General features: G+C 48.2%; 1 protein-coding gene across 1 annotated transcript in view; it reads left to right on the forward strand.

Moving 5' to 3' along the window:
* CFAP52 (cilia and flagella associated protein 52) overlaps positions 1–19,438 on the forward strand; it is a 60,370-nt gene that overhangs the window by 33,578 nt on the left and 7,354 nt on the right. The window contains exons 8-11 of the mRNA XM_002718974.5: positions 3,145–3,245; positions 5,855–6,025; positions 15,663–15,811; positions 18,982–19,127. Coding sequence (XP_002719020.3) covers positions 3,145–3,245; positions 5,855–6,025; positions 15,663–15,811; positions 18,982–19,127 — 567 coding nt within the window. The remainder of the gene's footprint in view (positions 1–3,144; positions 3,246–5,854; positions 6,026–15,662; positions 15,812–18,981; positions 19,128–19,438) is intronic.

Raw genomic sequence — 19,438 nt, forward strand, 5'->3', positions numbered from 1 at the left:
AAGACCTTTTCTCTCTGTCTCTCCCTCTCTCTGTAACTCTGCCTCTCAAGTAAATAAATAAATCTTTCTAAAAAAATAAATAAGTAAATGGTGCTGGAACCAGTGCACACCCCCATGCCAACAACCACCACGAAGACTGCAGACACATTCTTTATACCTTCCACAAAAAAATGAACTCGAAATGGATCACAGCCCTAACTGTAAACCGTAAAGCTCCTAACATAAGAGAATATCCAGATGACCTTCGATTGGATGATGGCTTTTTAGATACCACACCAAAGGCGCAGTCCATGCAAGAATCGGTAAACCAGGCGTCATTCAGATCAAAAAATTTCAGCTATGCAAGTGACACTATGGAGAGAATGGAAAATAAAGCCACCAGGTAGGAGAAAATATTCGCAAAACACATCTAATAAGGGACTGGCATCTGAAACAACCAAAGAACTCTTTTTAAAAGATGTTTGTTTTTATTTGAAAGGCAGGTCAACAGAAAGAGAGAGAGGGAGAGAGAGAGATCTTTCATCCACTGGTTTACCCCCCACATATCCACATGAGAACCTGCATACAGAGGTCTGTGGCAGCTCTATTCATAATTGACACAAACTGGACGTAACCAAGATGGCCCTCAGCAGGTAAAGGGATAAACTCTATTGCAGACAATGGAATGTTATTCAGTGCCAAAGTCAGCCATCAGGTCACGAAAAGGCATTGCAGAATCAAGTGAAAGCAGCCAGTCTGAAAGGGCTTCCTACCGCGCAGTTCCAAGTGGATGGCAACCTGGAAAAGGCTAAGACCAGCCTTTGCCATGGGGACAGTGAAATAGCAGGTGGAGTGCAGCGGGAAGTACCCTGCGTGATACTGTAATGGTGGATACCTATCCAACACCACAAAGAGTGAACCCTGTGTAAACCTTGGACTTGGGTGATAATCACACTTCATCGTAGGTTCATCGGTTGTAGTAAGTCTGCTGCTTTGGCAGAGGACATTACTAACTGGAGAGGCTCTGCCTGTGTTGAGGTACAGGGATTTTGGAAAAGCTTGGTGCCTTCTGGTTAATTTCACTGCAAACCTAAAACTGTTCTAAAAAACTCTATTAAGAGCAAACAACAGCTAGGACTGGGCCAGGCTGCAGCCAGGAGCCTGGAACTCCACCTGGGTCTCCTACACAGGAAGCAGTAACCTAAACACGTGAGCCGTCACCTGCTGCCTCCCAGGGTGCACATTTGCAGGAAGCTGGAATGGGGAGCAGAGCGGGGACTCAAACAGATGCACTCTGATACGGAACAGGGACATCCCAGGTGACATCTAAGCTGATACGCCGAATCCTGGCTCTTGAAGCTGCCTTTATTTGTTTATTTATTTATTTATTTATTTTTAAAGTTTTTTTTAATTTGTTTATTTGAGAGGTAGAGTTACAGACAGTGAGAGACAGAGAGAAAGGTCTTCCATCTACTCCCTAAATGGCCACAACGGCTGGAGCTGAGCCCGAAGCCAGGAGCCAGGAGCTTCTTCCAGGTCTCCCACGTGGGTGCAGGGGCCTAAGCACTTGGGCCATCTTCTACTGCTTTCCCAGGCCATTGCAGGGAGCTGTTGGAAGAGGAGCAGCCAGGACTAGAACCGGTGTTCATAGGGGATGCCGGCACTACAGGCGATGGGTTTACCTGCTATGCCACAGTGCCAGCCCCTGAATGTGCCTTTTATATCAGGCCCACTCCTGTTATAACATTAATCCACTCATGAGGCAAAGCCCGCACAACCCAGTCACCTCTTGTTAGGCCTCGCCTCCAAACACTGCTACATTTTTGGATTAAACTCCCCACTTGGTGAGCTTTATGGAACATGTTCAAACCACAGAAGTCACACACATTTTAAAATTAGAGCTGCAGTTCGGGCACCAGAAAATGGTGTCACATACTTCCTCGAACTTGCAAGACTGTTTTGAATTCTAAATATGCGTCCTCCTGTTGGTGAGACTAAGCACTACTTGCTTGATCTGAGAAAAGATGAGGGTGCTTTGAAAACGTTTTGGAAAAGTGGAGCTTAGGGATGGGCATTGTGGTGCATCGGGTTCATCCACTGCCTGTGACACCTGCAATCCCATATTGGCGTGCTGCTTTGGGCCCAGTCTGCTCTGCTTCTGACCCAACTCCCTGCTAATGTGCCTGGGAAGGCAGAGGCTGGTGGCCCAATACTTGAGCCCTTGACATCTACTTGGGAAACCTGGATGGAATTCTAGTTTCCTGGCTTCCATGTGGGCCCAGCCATGACTGGTGGACATTTGGAGAGTGAACCACATTTTTAAAAAGTGAGTTTATAAGGTGCTCTTTTTTTGGGTGTGTGTGGGGGATCTATGCATAGGGTTTTCATAATACCCATTTTCCAAGAACTTTTTGAAGACCCCTCATATAGTTACCAAGCAGTACACGTTCTTTTATGCTATCTTTGGATGTGAAATATGGTCCTTTGCATTTGTAAGAACTAAGCTCTGTTTAAAACAGTGGCACTGGGGGCCTAACACTGCTAGACCTGCACTTATGCCTTCTGTTCTCCCTGCAGTCGAGTGGATATTAAAGGGTTCCTTTTAATAGATTCAAGATACGCAGGTGGTTTTAGGAAAGAAGGATGGTGAGCAGGATCAAGAAGCTCCTTCCTGCCACATAGTTTACAGTTGGCTATTACTACTACTACTATTACTACTACTACTTGAAAAGCAGGGGTTGAAAAAGAAAAATCTTCCACTCACTGGTTGACTCCCCAAATGCCCCACAGTAGCCAGGGCGTGGCCAGGCTGAAGCTGGAACCAGGGTCTCCCACGTGGGTAGCAAGGACGCAAGTGTCTGAGCCGTCACCTGCTACCTCTGCATTAGCAGGAAGCAGGAATTAGAAGCAGAGGCAGGATTTGAAGCTGGGCACTCCAACATGGGGTACAGGTATCCCAAGTGGCATCACAACGGGTAGGCCAAGCGCCTATCCCTCGTTGGCTTTGAATCCTCTTGGCCAGGCTGCAGGTACATCATGGGTAACACCTTTGTGGACCTTCACCCGGGGAACATGACCTTGGCCGTGCACGTTGTGTCGGGTCTTGCCTTGATTCTTAATGATGAGACCATTTGGCCTTTCTCCCAACACTGCCTTTCTCCCTAGGGGGTGTCGGCCATCAGGTGCCTGAAGATGGGGGGTTTGTTGGTGGGCTCTGGAGCCGGATTGCTGATGTTCTGCAAAAGCCCAAGCTACAAGCCCATCAAGTAAGTGCTGGGTGAGCCCCAGAGTCCAGGTGGGTGCAGACCCTCAGGAGGGAGGTCTGCTTAGAGTCAACAAGCAGATGACTTTGGCAGTGTGGTATTTGCTAAAAGAATTTCATCTTGGGGTTCAGATGAGCAGCTGGACTCACGGTAGATGGTGGGATGTTTTTGCCAACGTAAAGGGCAATGCCTATGTTGAATCAAACCAAAGTATCCAGGATTCCCCCGACAGACACCGCCCTGTTCATAAACCTGCTTTTGTTTGGCTAACATACTGAGAGATGATGAACAAAATATGATGTCATAAACTTACCCAGCAGTTACCTTCCAACTTTAAACTTTCAGAACTGATTTGCTCAATGGATTTATTATGCAACGGGTGCAAAGCACTGAGCTGGCGGTGTAGTCAAAAACAAATTTTATGGCCGGTGCCGTGGCTCACTAGGCTAATCCTCCGCCTTGCGGCACCAGCACACTGGGTTCTAGTCCCAGTCGGGGCGCCGGATTCTGTCCCGGTTGCCCCTCTTCCAGGCCAGCTCTCTGCTGTGGCCCGGGAGTGCAGTGGAGGATGGCCCAAGTGCTTGGGCCCTGCACCCCATGGGAGACCAGGAGAAGTACCTGGCTCCTGCCATCGGATCAGCGAGGTGCACCGGCCACGGCGGCCATTGGAGGGTGAACCAACGTCAAAGGAAGACCTTTCTCTCTGTCTCTCTCTCACACTGTCCACTCTGCATGTCAAAAAAAAAAAAAAAAGTTTTAAGGGGTGGGTGTTCGTCGTGGCTGTTAAGTTGCTGCTCCATCCTCTGTCAGAGTACCTGATTCCAGTCCTGGCTACTCCACTTCTGATCCAGCTTCCTTCTGATGTGCACCCTAAGAGGCAGCAGATGATAGCGCCAGTCTTTGGGTCCCTGCCACCCACGTGGGAGACCCAGATTGAGTCCCAGCTTCTGGCCTCCCAACCGCTGGGCCAAATGCTTGCTCCCTGTACCTACAGCATTCTGTGTTCTGATTTTTATTTAGTGCAGCATTATAAACATTCTCAACATTATTGCATAGTTGTTTTGTTTTGTTTTTTTGTTTTTTGACAGGCAGAGTGGACAGTGAGAGAGAGAGACAGAGAGAAAGGTCTTCCTTTTGCTGTTGGTTCACCCTCCAATGGCTGCCGCGGCCGGCGCACCGCGCTGATCTGAAGGCAGGAGCCAGGTGCTTCTCCTGGTCTCCCATGGGGTGCAGGGCCCAAGCACTTGGGCCATCATCCACTGCACTCCCTGGCCACAGCAGAGAGCTGACCTGGAAGAGGGGCAACCGGGACAGAATCTGGCTCCCTGACCTGGACTAGAACCCAGTGTGCCAGTGCCGCAGGAGGATTAGCCTAGTGAGCCGCGGCACCGGCTGCATCGTTTTTTATTATTGTGGTAAGCTATACATGAACAATACCATTTTAGCGTCAAGGCAAGTGTTCTAAGACGTTGAACCCACCATTATCCATTCCATTCAATGCTTCCAACTTTTCACTCTTTTTATTTTGTCTAATTTTTTTTACGATTTATTTGAAAGATAGAGTTAGACAGTAAGAGAGAGAGACAGAGAGAAAGGTCTTCCTTTCGTTGGTTCACTCCCCAAATGGCCGCCACGACCGGAGCTATGCCAATCTGAAGCCCGGAGCCAGCTGCTTCCTCCTGGTCTCCGACACAGGTGCAGGCACCCAAGCACTTGGGCCATCCTCCACTGCCTTCCAGGGCCACAGCAGAGAGCTGGACTGGAAGAGGAGCAGCCAGGACTAGAACCTGGTGTCCATATGGGATGCTGGTGCCACAGGCAGAGGATTAACCAAGCGAGCCACAGCGCTGGCCCCTATTTCGTTTAATTTTATTTTTTAAAGATTTATTTATTTATTTGAAAGGCAGTTACAGATTGAGAGGGAGGGACAGAGAGAGATTGTCCTTCCACTGGTTCACTCCCCAGATGGCCACAATGGGCATCACTGGGCCGTGCGGAACCCAGGAGCCAGGAGCTTCTTCCGCGTCTCCCATGTGGGTGTAGGGGCCCAAGCACTTGGGCCATCTTCTGCTGCTTTCCCAGGCCACAGCAGAGAGCTGGATGGGAAGTGGAACAGCCAAGGTGTGAACCAGCACCTATACAGTCTGCTGGTACTGCAAGCTGAAGCTTTACCTGCTATGCCACACGCCGGCCCCCTTTTCACGCTTTTAAACAAGGTTATAATAGCATCCTTTGACATAAAGATTTTTCTCTCTTTCAGATTTTAGCATTATCTCCCAGAAATGGAGTTAATAAAGGGTTTAGATGCTATGGGCATTTGTATCCTCATGCCTGCTCAGACCAGCCCCTCTCTGAACAATAACCCATTTCAGACTGTGTCTCACTGATGAACCTTCCCTGGCTGTTGGAACCCACACCGAGCTCTCCCTTTGCTGACCGTGGGCAGGAAGCACAGGGAGTGACTCGCGCCTCTCCACCTGTGTGCCTCCCTCGAGGGCACACATCACACGCCTGATCCACCTCCTCTGTGATGTGCCAGATGGTTCTTGTACTTGTCGGTTGAGTGAATCCACCTTACCTTTTTTTTTTTTTTTTCTTCCTTCTCCTTAAAGGAAAATTCAGCTACAAGGTGGCGTCACCTCTATCACACTTCGAGGCGAAGGACACCAGTTTTTTGTTGGAACAGAACAATCACACATTTACCGTGTCAGCTTCACAGATTTCAAAGAGACTCTGATCACAACGTGTCACTTTGAAGCTGTCCAGGACATTGTCTTCCCATTGTAAGTAGAAGAAGAAAATCACAAGGTAGAGATTGGAGGCAGGGTGCCTGGGAATTGAAGTTCATGATTTCTCTCTTCTTAAATGTTCCCAACGTCGTGAATTATCGTAACAGACTTTCTAAGGTGACTCTTCTAATAAACCCAGCACGGGAAGGTACATACCTTGCAGGATTTTTCTGTGTTTCTAATGGCATCGGAAAAGCTAAATAGTCCCTTTTTATTTTTTATTATTTTTTAAAAATATGTATGTATTTATTTGAAAGATAGAGTTACAGAGAGAGCGCTCTTCCATCAGCTGGTTGACTCCCCAAATGGCTGCAGTGGCCAGAGCTGAGCCAACCAGGTGCTAGGAGCTTCCTCCAGGTCTCCCACATGGCTGCAGGGGCTTAAGCACTTGGGCCTTTTTTTTGCTGCTTTCCCTGGGGCGCATTAGCAGGAAGTGGCGCAGCCAGGTCTCGAACTAGCACCCATATGGGGAGTGCTTGCACTGCAGGTGCCAGCTTTACCCACTAAGCCATGGCGCTGGCCACAATAGTCCCTTTTTAAAAAAACATCTTTCCAGTCCTTGATTCCATTTGGGGTCGTCTAGATTTTGCCGATTGTGGTGGTGGGCACAAAGACTTCTGGAGCTCATGGATGTAGTATTTCTTAGTAAATCCCACCTAAAAGAAACAAAACAAATAACCATCATCAGCTTATTTAAAAAAAAATACTTACCTATTTATTTATTTGAGAGACAGAGGGAGAGACAGAGAGACAGACAGGGAAAGAGGGAGGTCACCCATTCATTGATTCACTCCTCACATGTGGATTTTCCCATTCCGGACAATTTCTCTAAATGGGATCGTACAGTACATGACGTTGTATGCCTGGCTTCTTTCACTTAGCATCTTTCTGAGAGTAATGTGTGTTGCAGCAGGTGTCAGTACTTCATCCCTTGTTGTTGCTGAACAAGCTCCATTGGATGGATATACCCTATTTTTTATCTATTCCCAGTATTTGGGTTGTTTCCACATTTTGGCTTTTATGACTCAAATTGAACAATTTTTATTTTCCTAGGAATGCATCCATTCCATCCAGGTTTTCAAATTTGTTTGCATATTTTTATGTAGAAGATTAATTGTTTTTGAGATTTATTTGTTTGAAAGTTGGAGTCACACAGAGAGGGAGAGACAGAGAGAAGTGAACCGCTGGTTCACTTCCCAGAAGGCCACAATGGCTGGGGCTGGGCCAGGCCAGGAAAGCAGGGGCCCTGCTGCCTTTCCCAGACCATTAGCAGGGAGCTGGGCTGGAAGGAGAGCAGCCAGGACACAAACCAGAGCCCGTACGGGATGTCGGCGTCATAGGTGGCAGGTTTACCCCGTGCACCACAATGCTGGCTCCTAATCTATAATTTCTGAGAATAGTGTACTAATGTAGATTTGTTTAATTCTTCTTGCTGTTCCAACAGCCGTTCCTTTATTTCAGAAGGAAAGTCTGGAGGCCAGTGCTGTGGTACAGCTGGTAAAGCCACTGCTGCGGGCCAGCGCCACGGCTCACTAGGCTAATCCTCTGCCTGCAGCGCCGGTACCCCGGGTTCTAGTCCCATTTGGGGCACCGGATTCTGTCCTGGTTGCTCCTCTTCTAGTCCAGCTCTCTGCTGTGGCCCGGGAATGCAGTGGAGGATGGCCCAAGTGCTTGGGCCCTGCACCCCATGGGAGACCAGGAGAAGCACCTGGCTCCTGGCTTCAGATTGGCACAGCACACCAGCCATAGCGGCCATTTGGGGGGTGGACCAATGGGGGGAAGACCTTTCTCTCTGTCTCTCTTTCTCACTGTCTAACTCTGCCTGTCAAAAAAAAAAAAAAAAAAAAAAGCTACTGCTGTTACAGCCATCTGGGGAGTGAGCCAGTGGATGGAAGATCTCTCTGTCCCTCCCTCTTTCTCTCTGTAACTCTGCCTTTCAAAAAAAATGAAATCTTTATATATAAAAAGGGAAGTATGTTAAGGTTCACATATGTAAGTATTCATAATCATTTTATTTTCCTTATTTATTATGCCTTCTCGCAAAATTAATCTTTTTGGCGTTATTTTTGTCTGCTATTAATATTACCACTTCTTCATCCTTTTTGAAGTAGTATTTACCTAATGTAAGTACATGTCTGTAATGCGATGAGTGAATTCATTGCAAAACCTAAAATTAAGGGGTCAGTGTTGGGACATGGCAGGTTAGGCTGCTACTTGTAATGCCAGCATCCCATATTGGAGTGCCATTTAGAGTCCTGGCTGCTCCTCTTCTGAACAAGCTTCCTGCTAATGTGCCTGGGGAAGCAGCAGCAGATGGACCAAGTATTCAGACCCCGGGCACCCCCATTGGAGACACAGATGAAGTTCCCAGCTCCTGGCCCAGACTCAACCATTGTGGCCATTTGGGGGAGTGCACCAGCAGATGGAAGATCTCTTTCTCTCTGTCTTTCTCTCTGTGTGTCTCTTCCTCTATGTCACTCTGCCTTTCAAATAAATAGATAAATATTTTTCTTTAAAAAAAAACACCCCAAATTCTGTAAATCATCTAGTAAAAAGAACAGAGCCACAGGGAAAACAGGGTTAGGCTAGGATTTCTTCACCTTAGCACTGCTGACGTTCTGAGTCAGAGCTGGAGGGGCAGTTCTGTTCATTACAGGGTGTTTAGCCACAAGCCCATAGCAACTCCTTCCCTAGATTGTCGCCAAACATTGCCAGACTTTCCCTGATGGCAAAATTTACCTCTGAATGAGGTCAGACCATGTAAAACCTATGCAACTATGTGACCAGAGCCCTGACAAAACCAAGAAGAATTTTATAAGATGTTAAAAACAGTTAAAAGGGGATTGTTAAATCCCTTAAAAAAAAAAAAAAAAACACCTCCCACAGTAAATCTAAGACTTTACCTTTAGAAAAGAATTCAGGTAGAGATTGGTGTTGTGATGCAGTGGGTTAAGCCACTGCTCAGGATGCCTTTGCACGCAGTTTGAGTTCCGGTTGCTCCACTTCCGTTCAGCTTCCCTGCTAATGCTCCTAGGAAAGCAACAGACGACGGCTTAAGTACTTGAGCCCCTGCCACCCACCCACATGGGAGACTCTGATGGAGCTCCTGGGCCCCTGGCTTCTGGCTTTGGCCTGGCCCAACCCCGGCCATTGCAATCATTTTAGGGAGTGAGCCAACTGATGGAAGGTCTCTCCCTCTCGGTGTCTCTCCTTCTCTCTTCCTGTCACTCTACCTTTCAAAAAAAGTAAATACATAGACACATCTTTATTTTTTGTTTTTACGTTTAGAATGCAGGTAGTTTTCTGAAAGCAGACTTGGAAGGCTGGAGGCTGCTGCGGTGTGGAGGTGAATGGCGCTGAGAGAGGAGTGCGTGAGCGTCCGCATTCTTCTCATGCTGACTGTGCTTGTTTTCTGCTGCTGTTACTGTACACCCCAAAGCATTACTACACCGAGAAGAAAATCATGCACCACCATGAACCCCCGACACTTGTGCAATATTCCCCCATAACGTGCCTGTTTACCAGTTGCCCATGAACTAATACACATTGCAGGAACGTGCATTGTAACAAAAGAAACTGCCTTTTTCCAACTGTTTATTCTTGTTTAGTTTTAGGTAAGTCTCAGTCTTTTTTCCCTCTGCTTTAAGAAAACCATTGGAAAGACAGAGACAGAGAGAGCGCTTCCATGCACTGGTTCACTTCCCAAATGCCTGCATCAGCCGGGCCGGGCCAAAGTCCAAAGCTGGGAGCCAGGAACTCAATCCAGGTCTCCCCTGTGGGCGGCAGGACCCAGCTACTTAAGCCATCTCTGTTGCCTCCAAGGGCCTGCGTCGGCAGGAAGCTGGAGTGAGGAGCCAGAGCTGGGTGTTGAACCCGTGCACTCTCACAGGGGACAGGGGTGTCTGAACTGGCATCTTAACTGCTGGCAGAAATGCATGTCCCTACTCTCTTTTTTGTTCATACATCAGTCCTGTTAGTGGGCTTAGCCGTTGTTTGCTTGCTTCCTGCAAAGACAGTCTTTGTATATAAAATTTGATGCTTTCTTATCTGAAAATATCTTGATTTTACCCTCTTGAATACCCACTTGAATAAGTGGTGAAGTATAAAAAGAATGTTGATAAAGTTTGTACAGATGTAGAACATACCTACAGAAAGTGCATATAGCATTAAGTACCTCAATCACTTACCACAGCTAACTGAAAAATCTTCAGAAATTTCAAGGAAAATATGTATTATGAAAAAATATGCACAACTTAAAAAAATTTTACACAGAAATAAAATTCTCTGAGTTCTACTTTCCCATGAATTTGAAGAAAATTACTATGTTTGATTTCTAGCCCCTTGGATTAGTGTTATCTGCTTTTGAATTATATGTAAATGCTATCATTTTTTTCTCTATAGAAGATTTTAATGTTGTTAGTATCATAAAGATCTTCTGATCCTTACTATTTTTGTAAAGATTTATTTATTTATGTGAAAATCAGAGTTATAGAGAGAAGGAGAGGTCTTCCATCTGCTGGTTCACTTCCCAGAAAGCTGCAACAGCAGGGGCTGGGCCAGGCTGAAGCCAGGAGCCAGGAGCTTCCTTGGGTCTCCTTGTGGGTGCAGGAGCCTGGGGGCCGGAGCCATCTTCCTTTGCTTTCAGGTGTTGTAGGCAGCGGCTTTACCCACCACACCACAACACTGGCCCAAAGAATATTTTTTAATGTGTTCTGTGCCTAGGATTCAGTCATCTTTTGGGATCTATACACCAATTTTTCTGGTTTCTTTTTTTTCAAGGTATCATCTCTGTTTAATCTCCCTTCGAGTCAATGGATTCATTTGCCATCTCCAATCTGTTGTTGAGCCCATCCAGTAAAATTATTTGTTACTATACTTTTCACTTAAACAATATATATATAATTGTAATGTTATATATACATGATTTCTAGTTTTCTGTTGAGATGACCTATCTATTCATTTATTGATATCATAGTTTCCTTTAATATTTTGAATGATTTATTTTATTTTATGTATTTGAAAAGGGTGAGAGAGATACAGAGAGAGACAGAGTGACAGAGAGATATCTCCCATTGGCTGGCTTACTATCCGAATACCTCCAACAGCTGAGGCTGGGCCATGCTGATGCCGGCAGCTGGGAACTCAGCCCAGGTCTCCCACATGGGTTGCAGTGACTCAATTGCTTGAAGCATCACCTGCTGTCCCCCCTCCCCCCCTCGCGCCCCGCAAAGTGTGCATGAGCAGGAAGTGGAATTGGGAGTGGAGCTGAAACTCAAACCCACATACTCTGATACGGGATGCAAGTAGCCCAAGCAGGGTCTTAAACACTATGCCAAATGCTTGCCCCCAATATATTTTAAATAGCTGCTGTGAGTCTTTGCTAATCTGATACCTGAGTCTGTTTGGGGTCTATTTTTTTAGGCTGCCTTTTTCCTGAGTCACATTTTTTTTTTCTGTCTCACAATTTTTTTTTTCATTTTGGTGAAAACTTGGTATTGTGCATAATGCATTGTAGCAACTCTGTTCTCTGAGGATTGTTCTTATGCACTGCAAATTTTGTCTTCCCTTATAGGATGCATCAGATGATATTTCCATTGCTTCCCACTGCTGCTTTTTTTAGCCTGGCCCTGGGTTTTCATGTGAGCCTGCATTATTTGGCAGTCACTCAAGGGTCTGTGCAGAAACGAAGCTAAAATTTCCTTGCTTCTAGTGATGTGTGAGTCACCAGAAAATATACACATATATAAAAATATGCATCTGAAAAAAATATATGTATATTTCTGTATCCACATCTACCCAGCTACCTATGGATATTTATTATTACTGTTCTTAGATTATTTATTTATTTATTTGAAAAGCAGAATGGCAGAGAGAGACAGACAGATCTTCTATCCACTGGTTCACTCCCCAGATGCCCACAACAACCAGGGCTGGGCCAAGCCAGTCAGGAGCCAGGAACTCTATCCCAGTCTCTCACATAGGTAATAGGGTTCCAAGAACTTGGGCAATCATCTGCTACCTTCCCAGGTGCACTAGCAGGAAGGCGGGTGAGAAGCAGAGCAGCCAGGGTTTGAACTGGCCCTCCAATACGGAAGTCCAGTATCACAAGTAGCAGCTTAACCCAGTGTACCCTGATGCCAGTCCATGGATCTTCATTTCTTAAGAAGAGTTTTCACGTGTTTTAAAGAAATAGTGTTTGTTTATTTTTATTATTAAAACTTGAAAGGCACAGAGACAGAAAGAGATATTTCCATTTATTGGTTCACTCCCAAATGCCTGCAATAGCCAGGCCTGGGTCAACCTGAAGCCAGGAGCCTGGATATCAATGCAGGTCTCACGTGAGTGCCAGGGACCTAAGTACTTGGGCCATCACCCATTGTCTCCCAGAGTGCGCATTAGCAGGAACCCTGACAGAGAGTGGAGGCTGGACTCACGCCCAGGCCTTCTGATGTGGAATATGCAGGCATCCCTAGCAACAGCTTAGCCATTGTGCCAAACCCCACCCCTGTGGATCTTTGTTGTATCGGATTTTAGATGGGGCGGAGGGATGGGGGCCGGTGCATCAACAGGACCCAATCCGTCTGGTTCTCTCTGGAACTTAAAGACACTGAGACCATAACCTAAGGACAGCCTGACACTTAAACTGCTTCCTTTTGGACTGATAACGTTTGAGTGCCGAGGGGTGGCGCTGCCCGTCCTGGACGGGGCGTTCGGAAGGTGCTCTGCAGGCTCTGGTTTCCCGATGCCTGATTTCCAGGAGCTGTCACTTCTCCCCTGTAAGAGCTCACTTTCCCCGAAGGAGAGCTCATTCGCCGGGGGGCAGTGTTTTATGTAACACCTCTCTTGTCTGAAAGAAATGTTCATATTCCAACGTTGGCTGCAGGTGGTCTCTGCCGACCAGCACTGTTTGACAAGGAGCTCCGGCACTTGATCTGTCTAAATAACTGCTCGTCCTGCTCCTAATCATTCTAAGCCTCGGCCCCAAAGCTACATATAAAAAGGATTTTTTTTTTTTTTTTTTTTGCTATTAGTGCATCTTAGAGAGACTCGTTTTGAAATGTTTATGATGAAATGTAGGAATTGCTAGAGAACTACTTAGAAATAAAGGTCAGCTTTCATTTCCATAGAGACTAACTAGAAGTGTATCCCTATAAACCAGATGGTCTTTACTATACCCCACTATTATGCCTTTTGTCATATCCAAGTTAGAATAACATGTAGTTTTTTGACATATGGGTAATTTACATTCTGTTTACAAGTTGTCTTTTTTTTTGCTTTCTTTCTTTCTTTTTATTTTTTGAGCCTGTTAGTCCAATTGCTCTGGGATAATTTTCCTTGTTGAAAATCTCCTATATTTGAGGCTGGTGTTGGGGTAGTGTGTAAAGCCTCCACCTGTGATGCTGGCATCCCACATGGGCTCCAGTTCTGGACCCAGCTGCTCCACTTCTGATCCAGCTCCCCGCTAATGGCCTAGGAAAAGCAGCAGAGGATGTTCCAAGTGCTTGGGCCCCAGCACCCACGTGGGAGACCCAGAAGAAGCTGTAGACTCCTGGCTTCAGCCTGGCTCAGCCCCGACCATTGTAGCCATCTGGGGAGTGAACAAGCAGATGGAAGATCTCTATCTCTCTCCTTCTCTCACCCTCCCTCCCTCCTTCTGTAACTCTGCCTTTCAAATAAATAATAAATAAATATTTTAATCTATTTTCTTTTTTCTTAAGATTTATTTATTTGTTTGTTTGAAAGGCAGAGTAACACAGAGAGGGAGCTCTTCCATGCACTGGTTCACTCCCCAAATGGCCACAACAGCCAAAGTCAGGAGCCTGGAACTCCACCCACTCCACATGGGTGGCAGGGTCTCAAGTACTTGGACCAGCTTCTCCTGCCCTCCTAGACGTGTTAGCAGGAGCTGTATAGGGAATGGAGCAGCCAGGAGTAGAACTGGCACCCCTATGGGATGCTGGCACCGCAGGCGGTGACTTAACCCATTGCACCACAATGCCAGCCCCTAAAATCTCCTACTTTCTCATAGCTAAGCAAAAAAGTGTTTGGGGGGGTCTCTGAAATCGTGAATTCTATCACTATTGCCATTGTCTGAAGTTTTAATAAGATTGACTGTTGGAAAGAGTTCGTTTGTTCTCTCTTAATGTGAGTATTCTATAGATGTATTTATCTTAGGAGATGTCACTTAACAGGTGTATACTGAGCTGCAAGCTCATCAAGGTATAACCGTTAAATATGCACAGCTTTTCTGTGTCAATCATACTTCAATAAAGTGATTTTCTTAAAAATAAATATTATTTATTATCTACCAGTCTATGAAGACTTTGAGAGACTTTAAACAATATATATATATATATATTTTTTTTTTTTTTTGACAGGCAGAGTGGACAGTGAGAGAGAGAGACAGAGAGAAAGGTCTTCCTTTGACGTTGGTTCACCCTCCAATGGCTGCCGCAGCCAGCGCGCTGCAGCCGGCGCACCACACTGATCCGATGGCAGGAGCCAGGTACTTCTCCTGGTCTCCCATGGGGTGCAGGGCCCAAGCACTTGGGCCATCCTCCACTGCACTCCCTGGCCACAGCAGAGAGCTGGCCTGGAAGAGGGGCAACCGGGACAGAATCCGGCGCTTCGACCAGGACTAGAACCCGGTGTGCCGGCGCCGCAAGGCGGAGGATTAGCCTAGTGAGCCGCGGCGCCGGCCTAAACAGTATATTTTATTTATTTGAAAGGCGGAGTGACACAAAGAGGGAGAGACAGAGAGAAAGAGATCTTCTATCCACTGGTTCACTCCCCAAATGGCTGCAATGGCTAGGGCTGGGCCAGGCCAAAGCCAGGAGCCAGGAACTTCATCCAGGTCTCCCACATAAGTGGCAGGGACCCAAGTACTCGGGCCACCTTCTGCTGCTTTTCCAGTTGCAGGGAGCTGGATCCTAAAGAATACAGCAGAGACTAGAACTTGAGCTCCAAATTGGGATGCTAGAATCCTAAGCTGAGGCTTAGCCTGCTGCGTGACAGGTCAGCCCCTGAGAAACTTTTGCATTGAATTTTTCTTTGTTAGCAGCTGTGTCCCAACCCTTCCTAAAGGGAAAACACCACAAAAGACTCCGTGCAGGGGCTGGCACTCTGGTGTAGTAGGTTAAGCTTTCTCCTGCAGCACCAACATCCCATATGGGTGTCGGTTCAAATCCCGGCTGCTCCACGTCTGATCCAACTCCCTGCTAATGTGCCTGGGAAAGCAGCAGAGGACAACCGAAATCCTTGGGCCCCTGCACCCACTTTGGAGACCTGGAAAAAGCTCCTGGCTCCTGGCTTCAGATCAGCCCAGCCCTGGCTGTTGCGGCCACTTGGGGAGTGAACCAGCGAATGGAAGACCTCTCTCTCTCTTTCTGTAACTTCATCTCTCAAATAAATAAATAAATCTTTAATAAAAAAAAAAAAAAGACTTTCCATAGGTGATTTGAGAGCGTTAAACAACCTTTCCACACAAGAAACGTCTAAGGTCGCCAAGGCTATGGGAGAATCACTCGCTAGAAGGCATCTCATCCTCTGTCCTCTGTCCTTGGTGTCATCCAAGCAACACGGCGCCTGTCTCACAGCGACATCTCTTGTCCTCCCCACGGCTCCTCCGCAGCGGCACCTCTGAGCTCTTTGCCACCTGTGCTAAGAAAGACATCCGGGTGTGGCACACGCTGTCCAACAGGGAGCTGCTGCGGATCACCGTGCCCAACATGACCTGCCATGGCATCGAGTTCATGAGAGACGGCAAGAGCCTCATTTCAGGTAACAGCTACGTCTCAGCAGCTGCCCGGGGCTCTGGCTCTGCTTGTGACCTGGTCATTCTCTCCCTACGGCCGCCTCTCCAGGCGGCTAACCTGGGACAGCCTCCCGCGGTCCCCCTCTCTGCTGCTTCTACTCCTGCCTCTCTTGGGAGTTCCTCCTCCATTTCTGGGGCTTGTTCCGAGCGAGGAGGAATCAAACAGTAGCTTCTCCCCTCTCTCTGAATGCTGCATGTGGCATTGTATCTTTCTCTCCAGTCGGGAAACTTAGTGGTTCAGTTTGGAGATGGATTTGAGGCCGAGTGCAGGGCTCTTGTATCAGAACCCTTTTCGCTGTGTGAGAGAGGAACACACCAGGGCATTCCGCCTCTAAATATTTCAGTACACATCTCTAAAAATGTTTTCCTTCAAGACAACACTTTTCTTACTGTCATCTTTTATCTAATCCATACACAGATTTCCCCAGGGGTTACCCTCAGCGGGAAGCCACATGGGCCTGCAGGTGCAGCTGTCAGAATGGGGCCGTCAGGTACCCCCCACCTCATCCCTTCCTTCCTTGGCTCTGTTTTCTTCCTGTTGAGTACCCCCCGCCCCACCCTGGGCTTGTGTTCTTCACGCAGTGGCCACCAGGGGCTCTTGGCTGACCTTATACCTAACGCTAACAGAACTTCAGCTCATAAATCTTGGAGTCGTCATCACCTCCACTTCTCCTCTCGCATCCACATCCACAGCCCCGAAGGCCCTCATTGCAAAGTCTGTGGCTCCGTCACTTCTCGCCATCCCCACGTCTCCTGGGCAGCGCTGGTAGCTCCCTGCCAGGTGTCTTCTTGCCCATCACTCCTCTCTCCCAGTCTGGTTTTTTTTTTTTTTTCTTTTTTGACAGGCAGAGTGGATAGTGAGAGAGAGGGAGACAAAGAGAAAGGTCTTCCTTTTGCCATTGGTTTACCCTCCAATGGCCACCGCGGCCAGTGCGTTGTGGCCGGCGCACCGCGCTGATCCGAAGGCAGGAGCCAGGTACTTATCCTGGTCTCCTATGCGGGTGCAGGGCCCAAGCACCTGGGCCATCCTCCACTGCACTCCCTGGCCACAGCAGAGAGCTGGCCTGGAAGAGGGGCAACTGGGACAGAATCTGGCGCCCCAACCGGGACTAGAACCCGGTGTGCCGGCGCCGCAAGGCGGAGGATCAGCCTAGTGAGCCGCGGCGCCGGCCTCAGTCTGTTTTCAACACAGAAGCCAGAAATCTGTTTTAAGACCTAAGTCATCTCTAGGGAAGACAGAATCTCAGCAGCCACCTGCAAGATCCCACTTCCGTCCTCTTACCTGTCACTCTTACTACTCGCCTCTTGCTGCACCTCCCACACACTGGACGTAAGGCTTTTGCTCCAGTTTTTCCATCTGCCCAGACCGTTCTTCCCCCAGATTGTCCCATGCCTCGCTCGCTCCTCCTCCCACTTCCGCCAGTCTTTTCTGAAAAAGGGCTCTGCCTTGAGTATCCTCCTTGAACCTGCTGAGTCTCCGAGGTGAGAAGGTGCCAGCCGTGCAGAGATGCGGGCAGAAAGCGTTCCAGGCAGTGGGAAATCGCCTGGTGCGATGAGGCAGAGCAAGAGGGCCAGCGAGTGAGTCTGGGCCTCAGTGGGTAAGGCTGGGTGAGGGATCAGGTGTCAGCGATCGGTATGGGCAGACACTGGTTACTGAGCAGCATGAGGGAGTTTGGATTTTAATTCTCAGTGCAGCAGGGAAAACTTTCGGACGTTCTTGATTGGGAAGGTGATATGGGTTTAAAGAGTTCACTGTGACCCCTGGGAAGAAAGAAAATTGTTGGTAAGCAAGAATGGAAGGCCGGGGAGGAGCTGTTAGAATCATTCTGGAGGCCAGCGCTGTGGCACAGTAGGTTAATCCTCTGCCTGCAGTGCCAGCACCCCATATGGGCACAGGTTCTGGTCCCAGCTGCTCCACTTCCGATCCAGTTCTTTGCTGTGGCCTGGGAAAGCAGTGGAAGATGGCCCAAGTGCTTTGGCCCCTGCACCTGCATGGGAGACCCGGAGGAAGCTCCTGGCTTTGGATCAGCCCAGCCCCAGCCTCTGCAGCCATTTGGGGAGTGAACCAGCAGGGGAAGACCTTGCTCTCTGTCTCTCCTTCTCTCTGTCTGTAACTCTACCTCTCAGATAAATAAGATCTTAAAAAAAAAGAATCATGCAGTACAGAGACGGTGGTGATTTGGGAGAGAGCAGTGCCTACTATTAGGGGGGTTCAGAGGTGTCCATATTTTGGATGTTTTCTTTCTCTCTCTCTCTCGCTTGCATTCTCTCTCTTTTAAAAAATATCTATTTTGAAAGAGTTACAGAGAGAGAGAGCACGCTTCCCTCCACTGGTTCACTTCCCAAAAGGCTGCAGCAGCACTGTTTAAGCCTAGATGAAGCCAGGAACCAGGAACTCCATCTGGGCCTCCCACACGGGTGGCAGGAGCCCAAGCACCTGGTCCGTCCTCCACTGCTTTCCCAGGTGCATTAGCAGGGAGCTGACTCGGAAGTAGAGCAGCCGGGACTCGAACCAGCACCAATCTGGGATGCTGGTGCTGCATGTGGAGGCCCCTGGATGCTTCTTCACAGCGAAGCTGATGGGACTTGCTGCAGGACTGGGTGTTGTATTGGGTTGGGTGGATGCACTAGACAGGCATCACAGGTGACTTCGAGGATCTTGGCTTCAGCACCTGGCCAGAGGGTGGCAGCTTTTACTGAGATGGGAAAAAGATGGCAGAGCTGGGGGAAGAGGTATCAGGTTTAAAGGTGGGAGTGGGTGGGAAGCCAACAGTGATTTGGAAATGTTAAATTCTGCTTCTGAGATATGAGAACAACTGTTGGCTGAGCACGGTGCAAGTCTGGCAGCTCCTGGAGGGGTGGGAGCTGCCTCTTGTTCTCCCCCCCCCACCTCCCTTACCTGGCCTGAGACGCACCTCAGGGCGGGTGCAGCCAAGACTAACCGCTCCTTTCACTCAGCCAGGTGTGGGCGGTGTGGGGGCTCAGGGGAAAGGGGCGCGTGGTGCCTGGCAGCTGCTGGGAGCCAGCCCCATTCCTCCATCACCACTGCTACTGCTGGTCCCAACCCTCACCTGTTACTCGGGAGGGAGGGTGTGTGTACTAATGCCGCCCGCCTTTTGTTTCCCTTCCCTGCCAGCGTGGAACGATGGTAGAATCCGAGCCTTCGCCCCCGAGACGGGCCGACTGATGTACGTCATTAACAGTGCTCACAGGATCGGAGTGACGGCCATCGCCACCACCAGTGACTGTAAAAGGGTCATCAGTGGCGGTGGGGAAGGGGAGGTATTGTTCTTGAAAGCAGAATTTTATAAATAATAATAATTAATAATAATCCTTGATTTAGGCAGCTGCTCCCACGGAGGACGACTGTTTGACTTTCTAATACGTACCTGTCCTAGGAGTCAGGCAGAACCAGATGAAGATTGGATGGAGCCCCGAAATACATCATAAACTCGCATTCTCACCTTATGAATATGCATAATATGCATGCTGATTCCTCTGCGCACAGACAGGACGTCTAGGGCACAGGCAGGAACACTTCCTACATGGAATAGGGCTATGAGTCCCAGCTGGTGGTTGGTCCAAGTTTTGGC

This window comes from Oryctolagus cuniculus, chromosome 17, assembly GCF_964237555.1.
Source record: "Oryctolagus cuniculus chromosome 17, mOryCun1.1, whole genome shotgun sequence".
In the NCBI taxonomy this organism is placed as follows: Eukaryota; Metazoa; Chordata; class Mammalia; order Lagomorpha; family Leporidae; genus Oryctolagus; species Oryctolagus cuniculus.